The following is a 17935-nucleotide window of genomic DNA, read 5'->3' as shown; positions in this document are numbered from 1 at the left end:
TTGTGTTGTTTGTATCAGAAAAGGTATTATAAGTTTAAAAAGCCCATTTGGCTTTCCCACAAGCCTGGTGTGCCTTGGTGTGAGGAAATGCATAAATATTTGCAGCAAATGTTTGGCATGAAATAAGTGATGTATAACCAAAAATTACTGTATTTACCCATCTTTACTATATCCAGTATTCCTTAATTGCTATGTGGTTCTACATATGGGGTGGCTCTGGAAAGTTGGGGGGGGCACAGTCTGATGGAGATTCAGCTTGCTAATGGTGCCTTCCTAAGTCTGGCCTACACTGCTCCAAAAGCTCCAAAATGATGAAAAAAATGAGCCATTTATTTGTGCTGAAGTACATCTTTCTCCAGAAGCTGCACTAAGGGAGCTGGCTGGTGTGATGGAAAATACGCTGGCCAACAAACAGGATGTGCACTTATTGCTGATTTTTTTTTGCGTGTTTGGATAAACACTTTCTTCATCTGGCGCTTATCCTACCGTTCTGCTCCTCTACCTGTCTTACATCCTTCAAAAGTGGCATCAGCAGGATGGGAAAACCAGCTGAAGAGCTATTTTTTCCACCCCTACAATGAGATATAATGTAATTCATTTTAAGTGGCTTTAAAACGCTAAGATTAGGGCACAGACTCCAATTTGCATAGTTGTGGCAGCACAGGGATTCGTGCTCATTCATCGTTTCAGCATCTTTGAACAAGCGCCCTTAAATCTTACCGCAGCCTGTGGTTTTCTTGACTGGATGGCAGGAAGCGACATCTGGATTCCTTTACTCCGGAAATTTCCTCCCAGGCTGGTTTGCTCAGTTAAGGATAATTTACTATATATTAGCCGCCATTCATTATGTGCCGAAGAATTCTGTATGTAAATATTTTCAGCTTAGAAGACATGTTAATGGGGCTGGCATGGTGGTACCCGGGTTCGAGTCTCCGCCTGGGTCACATGTGTGTGGAGTTTGCATGTTCTCCCCATGTCGTCGTGGGGTTTCCTCCAGGTGCTCTGGTTTCCCCCCACAGACCAAAGACATGCTGAGGCTAATTGGAGTTACTAAATTGCCCACAGGATTGCGTGTGTCAGTGTGCCCTGCAATGGGCTGGTCCCCCCCATCCTGGGTTGTTCCCTGCCTCATGCCCATAGGCTTCAGACCCCCTGCGACCCAGTCAGATAAGCGGCTTGGAAGATGGATGGATGGAAGATGCGTTAATGAAAACTATGCCCATTTTTTATTCCGTGTGTCTCCATAGATGCTCTCTATATCTTCCTTGCAAACAGGGGTGGTGTGTGGTTCAACAGGTTAGGTGACTGCATCTCTGCTCCAAAGGTTGCCAGTTCGAATTCCAGAACCAACCAAGTAGCTTTAACATTAAGCCTTTAAACAAGACCCTTAACCCCACTGTCTGACCCACCCCTCTCAATTATATGTCACTTTGGATAAAAACATCTAATAAATGAACCAACAGGAAAGTCAAAGGCATATATTTTAGATTTAGTGGAAGGCGCCATCTTGAAACTTCAGAATGTCTTCATTTACATGCGGAAGGGTAGAGTTGAGGCAGAAGGGTTTATCCCAATATCTACTAGAAACTGATGCCTATGAATCATTAAGCCAGTTCAGAAATGCAATCCTGTTTCCTGCGATGTAGCGTCGAATAATGCACCACTGTTCACGATGATGCTACACAAGAGTGGTCACCTACATGGATGCGTTATCTAAAAGTTATAGGTTCAAGTCCAAGAAAGGCTGTTCTTTAGTATCCTTCTGCAAAGTGCATCAGCTGAAGTTGACCAATAAATAAACCATCCATCCTGAGTAGGTTTCATTGAGTAAAATTTTCAGAAAAGCTACTTAGAATGTAAACAGTACACTGAGTGTGAAGATTTATTATTAGGGTGAAAAGGCCTGGAAAATCTGGAATACATAGTGAGATAAGCTCACACTTATCCCACTTCTTGGTTTTAAAAAACACTCACACAGCTCCCTTCGCCGGCAGGAGTTAACGACAAACCGGATTTTCCAGGTCAGGCAGAGAAGAGATGCCTACTTGGAGACCGGGGGGGGGGGGGTTTGCTCTGTAAGCAGATGTGAGACATCCATTTCAGCAGGTCGTTTACGGAGACACGCCCTCTACTCTGCATCTGAATATTCAACAACTTGGATGTCAGCCGGCGGTGGGGGGGGAGGAGGGGGTCATTGATGAACAACCAGAAAAGGGGACCACTGGAATGGAAAATAAATGGTGGGGGTTATTGGCAACGGCAGCAGATTTAACAGCAGATTGCGATTGGCTTTTTCTTGCTCATAGCTGGAGAGGGTCTGCTAACAGCACCCTTAAATGACCAGCTGTGTCTCATTGGGAATGATTACATATTACCTGGTGCTTATTGCATAAAAAAATGGAAGAAAAACAACAGAAAGATTGCGGCGATAAATGGTAGGAAATCTTGCCAGCCTGAGCGGATAGTGGTCACTCGGAGAAGGTTTGGTGAGCCCTGATTGGTTGGATGGCGCTTGTGCTCTGTGTGAGGCACTGAGGGACAGACGGAGAAGAAGGGTGCATCTGTTCTGGGCCCTTGCAGCTGACACACACACGCGCGCATGCAAACATGCACACACACACATACACACACACCAGTGTTCCGTCACGGGGTAACAGCTGGCAATTGTTTAAATTTACACCACTGGCAGAATCAGTAACACTTGTGAAAGAAGAATTGCATTGAATTTTATTTGTTAAAATCGTACCAGACACATGGTGGTGAAGTGACAATGCCAAAGAACAGAGATCATTAACGATTCTTCAGATAACAGATCGTTGACCCCTTTTGATGAAATCATACTTTGAGTGACGCTAGATATAGCACCACATGAGAAATGTTCACAAAAATAACCGCAATGGAGCTGTACAGAAATGCATCCTTGCTTTATGAATTGGTTGCAGTCTCTCTTTTGTTTACAGTTTTATACAGTATGGGCAGCCTTTTTTATAAGAATACTAACGGCCACATTATTATTTTTTTAATTACCTTTAGTTTATTTTGTTCCTAAGCTCTTTGCCCCAATTTTACTTAAGTTATATTAATTGAGAAGTCATTATGGCGATTGTTCGCCCCCCAGTAGTGACAAGGTAAGAAACACATTATTAAAGTGATTAAGTGCGAGGGTCTTAGTCTTGATTTGCTCTATCCACCAGGCATCTCGGGGGGACGACTGGAGAAGTTGTCCTGTTCCTGGGGTGGGGGCCAGGAGAGGGCCCAGACGGGAGGGGCTGTGCATCATGGAGGCCCAGTTGAAGTAACTTTGTCCTAGGTCCAGGAATTAAGCTTGGCAGGAACTGCTGTCTACCCCTATGCTCATAACTGGGGCAGAAAGAGTCATTAGCTACATGAAACATACATCCCATCCCAATACTGTCTCCAGTGTCCCACTTTAGAGGCACTCGACTCTAAAGATAAGGCCCGGGGAGACTGCCGGAGTATTTATGAACGACAGGGCCCCTGGTTGGCCATTCTGTTAGTGGAAAAACCAGCCTAGGGAAGGAGGGGATGTCAGGAACGCCTCAGGAACCAATCTGCTTAAAAGGACGGAGTTTGGGTAGATAAACAGGCTGTCAAAACAAAGATGGCGTAAGACTTGTTGTCGAGGTGGAGAGGTACATCGAGCTCTTTGACCCCAGCATGCTTCCATGCAAGGTTATCATAACATGCTCTGAAAATCCCCCCAGAACACAATGATTCAATAAAACGGACAGTCAATCGTAAATAGTATTTTAGGTTTACTAAGTAGCCACACCACATGCGTGATCATTCAGTATTATGTTCAGGGATATAGCTAAACCCCTTAATATGCATTTCTTGGAATAGAGTACATTGGTGCTACAATTTATTCGGCAACATAATCTGATTAAGACAGAATATTCTTTTCCTACCGACAGCGAGCAACGTTTTTGCACATTTTTGCCCTCAGTGGTCGTTGAATTTACAGAGAATGAAAACGAGCATGCTACAACCACAGTGCCTATTTCCCAGTAACAGAGCTTGGATTGGTTTCCTCCGTTTTCAATAGAGTATGTTAATCATGCTAACTCTTTCAGTTCCAAGACCAAAAAAATAAAGAAGCAAACCAGGCAGAGAGACAAAAAAAAACCCACAGTTGGAAATAAAGTATGTGGGGTTTTAGCTCCACATACAAGCAGAGCACTGTCTTGAATGAAAAATCGCCTTTCAGTAAGTCCAGGTCCACTGCAGAATACCTAAAACATTCACACAAAAGTAGTCCGTCAATGGAAGCTGACATAGTTCCAGGAAACGGGGCTGTCTCCATGCCTACAGGTCTCCCTTTGTTGCTCCCCCTCTTTCACCCCCTGCCAGTCCTGCGTCGGCTGTGGGCTGGAGTTGGGCGGGGCAGAACTCGGCCTTTGGCGTGGGAAGTGAGCCCGCGATGTCCCAGGAAGCTGAGGGAGAATGACGGAAGGCGTAGAAGCCTCCGTCGCAGTGAAACGTTCTCAGCCAAAGGCGGAAGGAAAATCCGCGGCCGGTATGCAAATGCAGACACGCCGTTGCCGCAACAACTCTTGTGAATGAGCTTGGAGAGTGGGGTGGGGGTTGGGGGAGGGACCCTGCGCTCATTTTCAGCATTCAGACATTGAACAGCAAAAGATGGAAAATGAAAAACAAACAAGTGTTACAGGTAACCGTTAGTCCAGTTCTCTGCTGATCTTCTAAAGGTATACAGCCTAATCCTATAGTTTTTAAAGCAACATTATCCATAAGCACACTCCCGAGATGATGAGCTAAGGGGCCTGGTGGTCTGTCCCCGGGGGTTTAATTTAGTTTGCGTGTTCATCCACTTTTTCTGTACTTTGACCCATCACATCAGAGAATATGGGATTTAGCATTCCTGAACTGCTTAGGAAAAAAGGGCCCCTCCTGGCAGGAGAACTGAAACGGTAAACCTGCTTTACCTCATTAAAGCTTATAAAGGCTTGATTTCAGAACAGAAACTTGCGAGAAGAAAAGCAAAGCAAAAAAAAATTAACAATATGCTCAGATCACATTGCCTGTAGTCAGAACAATTGTTCAGTGACATTAAAGCATGCGCACGATGCAGGTATAGGAGGGTTCACTTACACAGGCCTTTGAGTACAAAAGACCGACATATTAACTGCTTATTACTACCAGGTTGTAGCCTTGACTGCTTTCACCAGGATTGTTTTGAATGGCAAAGTTGTAGTATTTAACTACAGAATAAAAAAGGAACTTAAAATTTTAAATAGGGTTGGGGAAATAGCTTGTAATTACAAAAATTCAGATCCCCAAATTCCTAATCTGACCACTAATTTTCTATAATGAAGGAATACAGACACCAAAACAGGACCTGACTGATGGTTTATTCTGATATTATATATATTACATTGATAGAAACCATGTATAAAATGTCCTGTTCCAAAACAAAGGCACACAAAGTCTTAGTTCACAATCTGGGTTTTTGTGCTGAGCATTCTCTATATAAAAACAAACGTTACCGAGATTAAAATTCAGAACAGCAAGACTAACATGCAAAAACGAACACAGCTGTGTGATGCGGTGGGGGTGGGGGGGGGGGGTGTAGGTTTTCTAGTAGTATGTCTCCCTTTCCACCCAACCTGTGGGAAGAGAAAAATTTTAGAATGTCAATTTTTCTTCTTGGGTCTGCATGGATCAAAGCAAGATTCTGGCATTTCACGTTAATACCCAAAGAGAGAATGAATTATCAAGTGATTTGCCATCTCTTAAGTGCAGCAGTTAAGAGGTGTAAACAAACAACATGAACACAATTACTATTAAATTATGAGCAGCAAGGCACTTAACTGCTCAAAGAAAGCAATAAAAACATTCCGTCTCACCTCCTGGGCTGCGTCGAAGAATCAGTTTTCTGATTTCATCATAAATAAAGATAAGAAGTGAGTACGGGAAGGCGCAAAACCACCAGTTGGGTCTGTGAAGAAAATAAGGGCAGGCAGTTGACAAAAAGAACATAGATATACATGGCAGATATATATAGCAGGTATACCACCTGCAGTTCAGACTAGGAAATCCATCTGAAGCTAAGCAGATTTGGTTCTTGGATGAGAGACCAATGAGGAAAGTGGGTTGCTGGTGAAAGAGTTTTTGGTGTGGTCAACAGGAGTGTCCATCTTTTGGCCTGAATGTATCCTAATGTCCCAATGAATGTAACCCAATGAACAGTGATGTGGACACTGTCCTGTAAAAATGGTACTGTCCTTGAGATGAGAGATAAAACTGAGGTCCTGACTCTCTGAGGTCGTAAAATTTCCCTGCGTATCCTTTGAAAGAGTAAAATTGCCCACTGTGGCCCTTTTGAATCTGATCTCCTGTATCTAATTGGTGAATTCTCTCCAGCACCTTCACCATCTTAGCTGGTGGGTGTACTGGTGCAGAATGCCTGCTGTTGCATCATCCCACCTGGGTGCTAAATAGCGGTGGTGGTTGAAGTGGCTGTAAAGTGCTTTGGGCATCTTGCAAAGTGCTATATTAATCATTCATATATATAAAATCGAGCACATCAATAAGCAACCTTGGCAAGCTTTAAGCTTGGTTTTCAAAGCTGCTTCAGAATGACTCAAAACACTTGGATACCTCTTCCACAGGTTTACAGGACACCCAAAGCATAAATAAGAACCTACTTAAGGGGGTACATTCTGAGGGCGATGTCCATTCCGGGGCAGTAGGAGAGGAAGGCAGCCAGGGCAGTTTCCTCAAAGAGTCCGAAGATGAGGATCTTGTTCCTGAAAAGTACAGGTGTTGTTTCAGTGTAGGAGGATGCTAGTCCCTCTATGCCATTGTAGGGATTACACTCGTAGGAACACTGCTTACTTCATGCCCTGCTGGAAGACTGAATTCCTCCTAGTCTTACAGATGATCAGGTCAGCCCATTGCACAATGACAATGCTGGTAAAGAAGGCTGTGTGGCAGGTGAACTCCACAATCTTTCTTTGTTCATAGGTCTGAAAGGAAAACAAAAAAGGACAATGAAACTTCTTGCGGTCTGTACTGCTACTTGTGTTATGAACAACTCCATAGCCCTTTACTAACCCATTGCTGGCCATAACTGTCCTCCAGGTCGTTCAAATACTTGTCATCCCATTTGACGCGGATTCCCAGGAGCGTAGAGGGCAAGAACCCATTCTCAGCAAGGATGACGAAGTAGGCGAAGAAACCAGCCAGAGCCTGAATCATACCTGGAAAGACAAACATTAAACAACATGACACTGTAGCTTTAACATTACCCACAGCCCACTGGAGATTCTATAAACACCCATTGCTTGTCATAATGCAGACATATACACTTAACATGCCATCACTTAACATAACATCTCAAAACCAGAGTGTTCTGAAAAAGGTTCATTTTAAAGATGTACCACCTTAAAATGCGTGGGACAGAACGTGCAGCTATGCTTGAGGGAAGTTCTTACCGATCTGACCATAGGCTATACTGATAAGTCGCTCATTGACAAGCTTGTCTGTTTTGGGGTTTCTAGGCTGCCTCTTCATGATGTCACTTTCAGCAGCCTCATAGGCCAGGGAGATGGCAGGAACCTTGCGTGATGAAAAGACGGACATACGACCTCGTGACAACATAATCTCCATCAAAAAACCTCAGTTTACCAAAAAGATAGGGAGCGAGAAGAGTCGGTATCCTCACCATGTCAGTACCCAAGTCGATACACAGGATGGTGACTGTTCCGAGAGGCAGAGGGATATTAGCGATGATGAAGAGGAGGAAGGGAGTTATCTCAGGGATGTTGCTGGTCAGGGTATAGGCGATGGACTTCTTCAGGTTATCAAAGATCAGACGACCTGAAGGTGACAAAAAGCAAAGGCTGTAGTGTGGAAGCTCCATGTTAGAAATGTCCTCCCTGGTCGACTGCATCTGGTTATACCTTCTTCAACTCCAGTGACAATAGAGGCAAAGTTATCGTCAAGGAGGATCATGTCCGCTGCCTGTTTGGAGACGTCAGAGCCAGCGATGCCCATAGCTACACCAATGTCGGCTTTCTTCAGCGCGGGGGAGTCGTTCACACCATCTCCTGTCACGGCTACAATAGCACCCTGTTGTACAGGAAGGCCTGGTGACTATTTTGTTCTTGAGTTATAGCAGTTATCGAATTTAATGAAATTTCGGTACTCTAATGCCGTTTCAAATCAGAGCACCTGTCTCTGGCAGCCCTCTACGATGATCAGCTTCTGCTGTGGAGAGGTCCTCGCGAACACTATCTCAGTGTGATACTTCAGGATGTCATCCAGCTGTTCAGCCGTCAGATCCTTCAGGTCACCTCCATGAACAACACAGGCTTTTGCATCTCTAGAGATGAATACATTGAAGTAAAATGCAAAATGAGCTACGTCTCATGTCTTCCCTACAAGTCGATTTTGTACAATGAAATTAATTTCTGAAAAACCTAATAGTGACTGTACTAATAGAAAGTAATTTTAGACAAGAACTCAACCAGATACAAAATATCAAATTACCTAGGGTTGACCTCATGAATGGGGATGTTCAGACGAGCAGCAATATCCTCAACGGTCTCGTTGCCCTCTGAAATGATACCTACACCCTTAGCGATGGCCTTTGCTGTGATTGGATGATCACCAGTGACCATGATAACCTAAGTAAGGGTTGAAAGTTATTTATATCAGGGTTGGGTGTTGCTTTCATCAGTCCTGTAACGGTAAATCGAACCAAAAAAACCCTCACATTTACACACCTTGATTCCTGCGCTCCTGCACTTGCCCACAGCATCCGGCACAGCAGCACGGGGAGGATCGATCATGGACATGAGGCCAACAAAGCACAGGTTCTCCGTGGGGAAGTTCACATCATCAGTGTCAAACTGGAAGCCCTCGGGGAACTGGTCATCAGGAAGGAAAAAATGGCAAAATCCTGCAAATAAAAAGTGAAAATTAATATATGTGCCTGTGACCTTGACCAGAAGTAGTTACAAGATGGGCAGATAAAATAAATGCTAAGAAGATCAAGGTCCATTAGCATCAGCTATATTCATCATGATTATTTTATACTATGTGTCCCTCTTAAGACAAACTAATGAGTCCTGGTGATTCAAATAAGTGAAATATGTTGTTACCTAACACTCTCTCTCCAAGGCCACCCAGTTCCAGGTAAGCGTTCTGAAAGGCATCCTTCATCTCATCATCAAGCGGCTGCTCCTTGCCCTGAACCATGATGGTGGAACAGCGATCGAGGATCCTCTCTGGGGCTCCCTTCATCACTAGGACGTGTTTAGGTTCAGAAGTGCTGGCGTTCTTATGGATGGATAGCTATTTGAAGAACAAACAGCTTAGAAACCATCTTCTGCATCATATTAATTGGAGTCACCTTCAGAAGGGTATGGCCTTTGTACCTGGTATTTATTTGTCGAGTTGAAGGGAATTTCTGCGATCTTATTGTACTTGTCTCTCATCTCCTTCACCGACCCACAGCACAGCTCAATACACTTCAGCAGAGCAGACTCTGAGGCGTCTCCGGCAACATCCCTCTGTGGTGGAGAAACAAAAAAATGAAAGTGTCACATGTCTGTCTTCAGCTGTCGAGGAAATCCAAGCAAATGACTGGTGTGAAGGGGGAGGCATTATTAAATGAACGTCAAATTTCCTAGAAATCGTCACTACGGGCTTGCGCCTGATCACCCAGGAGGTTGTCTAATTTCTGGCAGAAGAAGAATTAGAAACTGGAGTGTGACACTCCGAATAAATTCCAGCAATCTGAAAGAGCAAGTGACCTACTTACATAAAACTATTTCCGAATATGCCCCAGTTTAACAATAGGCCGAGTTTATCCTGGATTTGTTTACCACTTCGGAGTTTATCCCACAATGCAGGAATAAGTCACTGCCTGAGAATACTAAAGTTTAATGCTCTATTACTAAAACACGGTCAGAATAATGAAGGGTCTCAAACTGACGTGCGAAAACCATGGAACAACTTTTACCCATATGTACCAGTTTTATAAAAATGTTCATTAAGAGTTAAATCTGAGCATTGCATTCATGCTCTTATGCACATGACTAAATGGGGACAAATACCTTCAGGATAGGCACATCGGACTGCTCAGCAAGGAAGACCGCGCGGTTACACAGGCCAGCGATGCGCGCCAACGCCGTCCACGTAGCCGAGCTCCGGTCGAACGAGGTTCCACTCTGGTTCTCCGTGGTGTCGGCCTCATGGATCTGATTATCGAACCACATGTGAGCCACGGTCATGCGGTTCTGGGTCAGGGTGCCTGTCTTGTCAGAGCAGATGGTGGAGGTGGAGCCCAGGGTCTCCACGGCTTCCAGGTTCTTCACCAGGCAGTTCTTCTTAGCCATACGCTTAGCAGTCAGGGTCAAGCACACCTGTCAAGGTCCAGACCAGACGATTTAAGACTGTCAGAGGTAACAGCTAAGTGTACTTAGGCATACATCATGTACTTTAGCTTCTTAAATGAATACAGGCATCGGTATCAGTTGCAAACCAACTACGGCTGACTTAACACAAACAAGTTTGACCCAGTTTCCAGGATGATATTTCTACTCACTGTAACTGTAGCCAGAAGACCTTCAGGTACATTGGCCACAATGATTCCGATGAGGAAGATAACAGCTTCCAGCCAAGAGTAGCCCAAAATAAGAGACAGGACGAAGAAAGAGACGCCCAGGAAGACAGCAACACCCGTGATGATGTGGATGAAGTGCTCGATCTCGAGAGAAATGGGGGTGCGTCCAACCTCCAAACCAGAGGCAAGAGTAGCGATGCGCCCCATCACGGTACGATCCCCAGTATTGATTACTATGCCACGGGCAGTGCCTGAAATAAAATATTGAAATTGCCTATGGAACAAAAAGCGCCAACGTTCTGCAGACAGAACTTATGACAGGACTTGCGACAGATGTGCAGCTGAAAGAGCCTACCTTCTACACAGTTGGTGGAAAAGAAGGCGATGTTCCTGGTCTCCAGGGGGTTTTCGTTGGAGAAGTCAGGAGAACGAGTCTGTGGCTCAGATTCACCGGTGAGGGAGGAGTTGTCCACCTGTGAACGAATCGCCATAAAATCAGAAAACCTGGCTAAATGTCACAATCACAAATCAAAGTCTGCATTGGGCAGGAAGAAGCCGATCAAGTCACCTTGCAGCCATGAGCAGAAATGATCCGCAGATCAGCCGGAATCCTGTCTCCTCCCTTAACCTCCACCAGATCTCCAACCACCACGTCTTCTGCATTGACGCTCTTTTTCTCACCATCCCGTATAACCAGTGCTTGCTGAGAGACAACACAGCATCTGTGCTGACTGGCATATCGCAGGTGATGGAACATTAAAAATAAGGTTTAAGAACTCATACCTGTGGGACCAAGTTCTTGAAAGAGTCCATGATCTTGGAGCTCTTGGCCTCTTGGTAGTACGAGAAACAGCCAGTGATGACGACGACAGCAGAGAGCACAACTCCCAAGTATAACTGTTCAGAGAGGGAAGCGAGAGATTTAGATGACATTAGAAGGTAGAAAGTCAGCAGAAAAGGCAGGCAGGTGGTCACACGTGTTTTCTTACATTGTCTTTGGCTGGCTCATCTTCCATTGCTGCCTGAATACCATAGGCCAGGAAGCAGAGGACGGCCCCAGTCCAAAGCAGCATGGAGAACCCACCAAACATCTGTTTGCAGAACTTGACCCATTCTGGAGTGGTCGGTGGAGGTGTGAGGGCATTCGGGCCATCACGGGCCAGGATCTCTGCAGCTCGTGTACTAGCAAGGCCCTGGAAAACCGAGACAAAGAAGAAAAAAAAAAAATCTGTTCATTATACAAGCAAACAAAAAAAAATCTCTTGACCAAGTCTAAAAAATAAAATAAATCATCTACGTGCTTTTTGTTGCTAGGCAATTAACTAGGTTAGAACACAAGAAAGATAAGAGCATGCGGCTGGTCTCTGAAGGAATTATCTGAGGAAAACAAATCTCCAAGTAGGAATTTGACAACATGGTTAGAGGCTCTATTCAATTGTGCCGGATTTTACTGTCTTCTTAGGCTTGCAGTTGCGCAGATGCCAGGAAGTACAGCTGGCACTACGCTGACAGACAGGAATATTTCAGCATTTTGACTGGCATGGGTGTCTATCTGCGTTCAGACCCATTTTCAACAAGTCAAGTTCACAGAAGGTTACCAGCTAAATCCCTGTAATTGTTCTGCTCCCAGTGCAGTTGCTTAAAGAACACTGTGTACGATATGAAAAGAAAAAAAAAACAGCCAAGGGCAATGTGGAAAGATTTCTGGGAGTGGTCTACTTTTTTTGATTCCAGACTCGATCAGCTTATGCCCACACTTGACTGGGAACTCACCCTGCTGAGATCAGTGCTGTATTTGCGATGTAGTTCATCAAGAGTCAGTTTGTGGTCATCCTGTAGATGGAATTATAGTGGTGAATCAAACAAAATCAAAAGAAACCTTAATCGCAAATACATGAGCATCAATAAACTTGGGTCCCCATCACATTGCATACTGAAACTCCTGCCGCTCACCAGATCCACTTCCTTCTTCAGCTCATCCATATCCTTCTCTTTCTTCTTCGCTTTGCCCTTCTTCTTGCCCCCCTGCTCAGATGTTGCCGCCAGTTCATACTGATCCCGGCCATCCTGAGGGAAAATAGCGGGAAAACCATCAGGACCGAGGGTCTTCGCCCCAAATCACAGGAATTCCTGCTTGATTTCGCTTCTCAATGCTACATGTTACAGTGGAATGACAGCACACTGAAATATACATTAAAAAGTACATTAATATGATGCATTAAAATAGAGGGCAATACCATCTGGATTTTCTCAATGTCAACATCAGAAAACCTAACACTGCTCCTCAAGCTACTGCCAGACCTATAAATTACAGGGGAAATGAAACATGCATAAAATGTGTTTTTTTTTCTTAAATCCAAGAGCATTCAGTACTTGAGGCAAGTGCAATGTTGTTTATTACTTCAAGTCAGTCGCTGGAATGAGGAGAGTAACAGATCCAATGACTTTCCGATGTGGAATCTCTCTCACCTAAACATAATATCACATGCTATTATTTCTGGCTTGATTGCGACACTGATATTTCCTGCATCGTCTTGCTATCACTAAATTAATAACCATTAAGTCATTGTTTTGATCTGCGCTCAGCGAAGCCAAGAGATCAGCTTTGCCGGTGACAGATGAGTTTCATAAAATATTTAAGAAGCAAGCTAAGGCAAGACTGAAGAACTGCCATTTCAGAACATACATGTCTAACCCTAACTCTGCCTCACAAGTTACCATGTTCTTTTGCGGTTCTATTGTACAGTAGATAAAGTAACCAGGTCAGTTTATCAGCAGATGAATAAAATGAATATATAATCAGCAACAGTCCCCTCATCTTGTAAAATATTAATTATCCTGTTTCCATTGAAAACCATTTTGCCTGAGTGGCATGTGCCTTCTTATCTGTTTATTATTAAACTGTGCAGAAGACAAATACAAGCTGAAGGAAGGATAACGTAACACATCGGCGTTATACTGTTACATGGGTATCATCCAGTACGTCCGACAGGTCAATACTCAGCAAAGCAGAGTGGACAAGATCTTGGGAAGTCTTTGAGGTTTTGGTATTGTACCTCTGTGTGAAGTGCATAACTGAAATGCGTCAGTAAAACACCGTACAGAAAGAATATAATGCCTTTATTGTCATTATACACAGCTGCAACAAAATGATGGGTACAGTATAATCTGAATCACAGCTTGTGGCAAAAGGTGTCTACGAGTGTACAAGGACTACATATACATTTACTTCAGTTTCTGTATCTATATCAGCCAACAGTTTTAATTTCATGAACATAAAGAACACAAGCAACGGAACAATGGGTATAATCTGAGATGTACAAATGATCTTCACAACAGAAACGTCCAAAAGCAGTTTCAGGGAATTTAACCTGTAAAAAAAAAAAAATTATAATAATTCCTAAAACAGAGGCTGCAGCCTGTGGCTGAATTATAAAATGTCCAAATAAAGCTTTTTGCGTATCCACCCGCGTGTTTGTGGAAGACAAGCCCTCAAGTCTCACGCCTCTCACTGAATTTCAAATGGAATTTCACAGACTTCTCAAAGTACCCAGAGAAGATACGTTGCTCACCCGCTCCCCCACCTTTTTTTCCATCGAGTATAATATAATGCTACGAAATGGACTTTTATAGAGCTCAACCACCAGGGGGTTGAGGCCTCAGTCATCAAGTGTATGGGGGGGGAGCTCTTTAGTTATAATGTATAACGGGTCATTTTCCATGCTACAGTATGAAATTATTTCAATTCTATAGGGTTTAATTACCAAACACCAAGAATACGGTGTTTGAAAAAAGACTAAGTTGCAACAGCTCCTCTTGGGTGCTACAATGAGCATTCAAAGACGAATATCCTATGTGTGTGTAGGCCTTTTGTGATGAAATTTGTTTCCAGGCCACTGCTCTGGGCTTTGCACATTTCTGCGAGCGATCACAACCTTCACACACCAAGAACACACTGTTCTTACAGCGAGATTACCAAATAAATCCCTCCTGAGGAGGCAACAGGAACCAGGAACAAAGCGGAGCCAAGGAGTTAATATGACCTGTATGTTCTCCACCACAAACGCTTTCGATAACGCCTCTAAAAAGACATTGTTCAGGTTTTATGTGTGTGTACTTTAAATACAAATCTGCCCAGTTACGCATCTCCATCTTATGTTCCTTATAAATAAAATTGTTGATTGAAGTAACCGTATACGCTCTCCTCTCTCTCTCCTGTTCACGCGTATGCACACACACACACACCTTTCACCACAAGCTGTAAAACCACGCCCTTGCTATCTAAAGACGTAAGTCAAATGTTTCTCCAACGGTCTGAATGGTGATGAATAAAAACAAAGACTTGTGCGATTTTCATGCCTATGAAAAATAATGAGCCAAAGGGAATATCCAATTACAGGAAGCTGTCCCAAAGGGGACAAAAATGGCATGACGGTTTCTGCAACATGCCGTCAAATACAGAACTGGTGAGATGCAAGGCAAGGCTCAAAAATCACAGCATGGCATCATGTGACCAGACCTTCTCCAATGGCATCGCGGGGGATGTTTAAGGTATGATAATCTGCACAAGTGCATTCTGATACTCTGGGTTTTGTCAAATGCCAAAAATATTTAAAGAGCTGTACAGCAAGCAAAGTATGGTAGGGTTAGATTTTCTGCTACAAAGAACAGGAGCGTGAGTGAGCAGAAACCCCCCATACACACCCAGAGATGTCAAGTGGAAAGAATGCCAAATCCCAAAGGAGAAAATGATGGCCTCAGTTGTGGGTGGGTGGGGCGGGGGGTCTAAAGGCCTGGCTTTCATACAAACCTGTTACTAGTGCTGTGGTGGACACCCCTCAATAAATAAGAGCTTCACAGAGTTGAGAGCTACTCTGTTATGGGCAGACGATATGCCAGGCGACTGCCAAAATTGTTCATGACGATGACTGCCTTCACGCCTTCCTTCAGTCAGCATTATTCCAGAAATATAAATATAAACCTGTGAGATTTACAGCTGTCCTCCTCCTGGAGACCACACCCCTGTCTGCCAAAACCTTAGAAGTGATACCGTAAGCCCAAAAGGCTGGACTGTAGAAAACGCAGAACTTCACATAACGGCCTCAGAGGCAAAGCTACCGAAACAGAAGATTCCGGCTATTCAAATTGCAGGCGTGCTGTTCCCACCCATTGCCAGGGAGCAGGAAACTTCAGCTTCACTGAAACACTATACAAGTATTGCAGGCTCTGGCAATTATTTTGCAAAAAAGTCACTCTGACAACCAGTGTATATTTAGGCTAATTCATTTATTTCGATAGACAGTTATTAAATTCATGGCATAGAAATAATAAATATTGGTTCATCGCAAAATTCATGTCATACAAGAGAACGTATTTAAAATATGTAACATCTACTTCAAATTAAATCCCGTTTTCTACATTCAGGCAATTTGTTGTTTTAAAGCTTTAATCTTTAGCGTAATGCTTCGCCTTAGAAAATATTTTACCGAGCATCAAATAACCCCGAATCATTTTATGGTGTTTTTGCAAATATGGAAATTTTCGTTTTATACGATGTGTACGAAACACAGTAGAGAAATCCGTGATATTTACAAATCAGTCAAGATGCATTTTTCGTCCTAAGAAAAAGGCAATCTGACGGCAGGAGCGAGCCTGCATTCATTTGGCGAGACAGCAACACCCTGAAACAAAAAGAGCTTGATAGCTGCTTTACACTGGCCTTCGCTGATATTTTGTATCCGTATTAATCTCTATTACGAACAACAAGGTGCTACTCCAATGTTCTATTCGGCATTACTCATTTCCTTTGTATAGGGCATTATATAATCCCACAAGAGGACGCCGTTTTAGTTCTGACACATCATGTCCAGTTTGGACCGGGTTTATGAGAACAAAACGCATTTCATCAAGTGGCGACGGCCTCTCCTACAGTCACACGACAGCGCTATACAGCGGGGAACTTGGCCAGACCTACTAACCAAGTCACCCGCCTCCCGCTCTTCTATGGTTCGGAGAACTGCCCGATCGCTCCTTTTACTGACGACCAACATAATTCTGTTTTAGGAAACAAAACGGCAAATTTTTTGACAGCAGGGAAAACTTGGCTTCCGTTGGCGAAGAAGCTCAAACGCCACAAGAGAACTTCAAAGTCGGTGCAGGGAAAAGCAAACGTGGATGTTCCCGAAATACAGAAAAATAAACATTAAAAAATAATAATGACCGGCCCTTTTTTTGTGATGTGGGCCACCAATCCACGTGGCTCACTGTTTTCTTTCTTTAACATCCACATCAGCAACCCCAAGAAATGTAACTGTGCAAGCCAGTGACCATATAGCAATGCAACAACCACTGCCCGTGTAACTGCGCCTAGCATAACATCCAAGGAAACTAACTAGTTAAAAACACAAAAGCACACACACTTACCCCAACCCCCATGTTTCTTTTAATTTAAGTCTTCTTAAAAAATACTATTTAAAAACAAAATGGAAAACAATCCTCCCAGATCTTTACTGTGCCCCGACCCTCTGCCGTACCCGACCCACACGTGTCACTTCCACGGCACACACTATTAACTGCTCTTCTCCTTAGTCCGGGGTTCTAATACTTATACGCCGTGTTTATTCGATTGTGACGTCTGCCCCTTTTGCCATGGTAACCCTGAAAAGTGGGGAGGAGTCTTTCCCAGCCACGATGGAGCGCGCTCTTCTTCCTCAATATGGAATATTAATGGGAGATTTTCATACAGCGTAAATTTGAACTGGAAACACTCGTCGGTGATGCGGAAAATAAATGCCATCTAATGTAGTTCCACGTTTTTCGCAAATATAGGACTAAAAATGAAAACCTTGTACACGTGGATTCTGAGATTTTACAGTTTTGTCTATATGGGGGTGGAATTAAATTTTTTATGTATTTATTACAAAAATTAATAAACACTTTGAGAGTAATTTATTATTATTAATATTTATTTCCTGTCCCGGATGTTGTCACTGGAGTTGGAACAAGTTGGAATGGTGCAACAGATCCTTCACGATAGACTCACGCAACAGAGGGCTCGGTTTTACTTTATTTACATTTGTTTAACGTTATTTGGTACGAAGAGGTGGTTTCCCGACTGCAAATCCGTTAACTGCCGAGAAACATAATGAATTCCACAATCGTTTCTGCCAGTAAATTGTGTAAACTAGCAAATGTGCTGATATCCTCTTGTGTTTAGCTATTTTAGCAAAGCCGAACCTTTAGTTTCGTTTCCATTTTTTGCACATTTATTTTTAAGCAAAAATAATATTTCCCTCAATCTTTAAGTGCTTATTTGATTATTCT

At 43.4% G+C, this 17935-nt stretch overlaps 1 protein-coding gene across 1 annotated transcript; it reads right to left on the bottom strand.

The window, feature by feature from the left end:
• Positions 1–3759: 3759 nt before the first annotated feature.
• LOC125740066 (sodium/potassium-transporting ATPase subunit alpha-1) lies at positions 3760–17754 on the bottom strand. The gene is made up of 22 exons (XM_049010781.1): positions 17036–17754; positions 12566–12679; positions 12386–12445; positions 11602–11805; positions 11396–11509; positions 11181–11315; positions 10968–11085; positions 10595–10863; positions 10104–10412; positions 9423–9557; positions 9147–9339; positions 8769–8944; positions 8533–8669; positions 8215–8365; positions 7944–8112; positions 7706–7860; positions 7476–7599; positions 7096–7241; positions 6877–7007; positions 6687–6788; positions 5886–5977; positions 3760–5645 (listed from the first exon to the last, which is right to left on the bottom strand). The coding sequence occupies exons 1-22, from the start codon at positions 17045–17047 to the stop codon at positions 5617–5619; spliced, it is 3075 nt and encodes a 1024-aa protein (XP_048866738.1). The 5' UTR covers positions 17048–17754; the 3' UTR covers positions 3760–5616.
• Between the last annotated feature and the right edge of the window lie 181 nt (positions 17755–17935).

The sequence above is a fragment of the Brienomyrus brachyistius genome, chromosome 1, assembly GCF_023856365.1.
Source record: "Brienomyrus brachyistius isolate T26 chromosome 1, BBRACH_0.4, whole genome shotgun sequence".
NCBI classification, from domain to species: domain Eukaryota; kingdom Metazoa; phylum Chordata; class Actinopteri; order Osteoglossiformes; family Mormyridae; genus Brienomyrus; species Brienomyrus brachyistius.
This window is presented reverse-complemented; position numbering and strand designations above follow the sequence as displayed.

Bases quoted from the DNA above. Each gene is read 5' to 3' on its own strand.
- LOC125740066 (XM_049010781.1), bottom strand. The intron at 11,086-11,180 runs GTGACTTGATCG...ATTCGTTCACAG, and splicing joins TTTCTGCTCATGGCTGCAAG to GTGGACAACTCCTCCCTCAC. The intron at 7,861-7,943 runs GTATAACCAGAT...TGTCACCTTCAG, and splicing joins TGTCACTGGAGTTGAAGAAG to GTCGTCTGATCTTTGATAAC.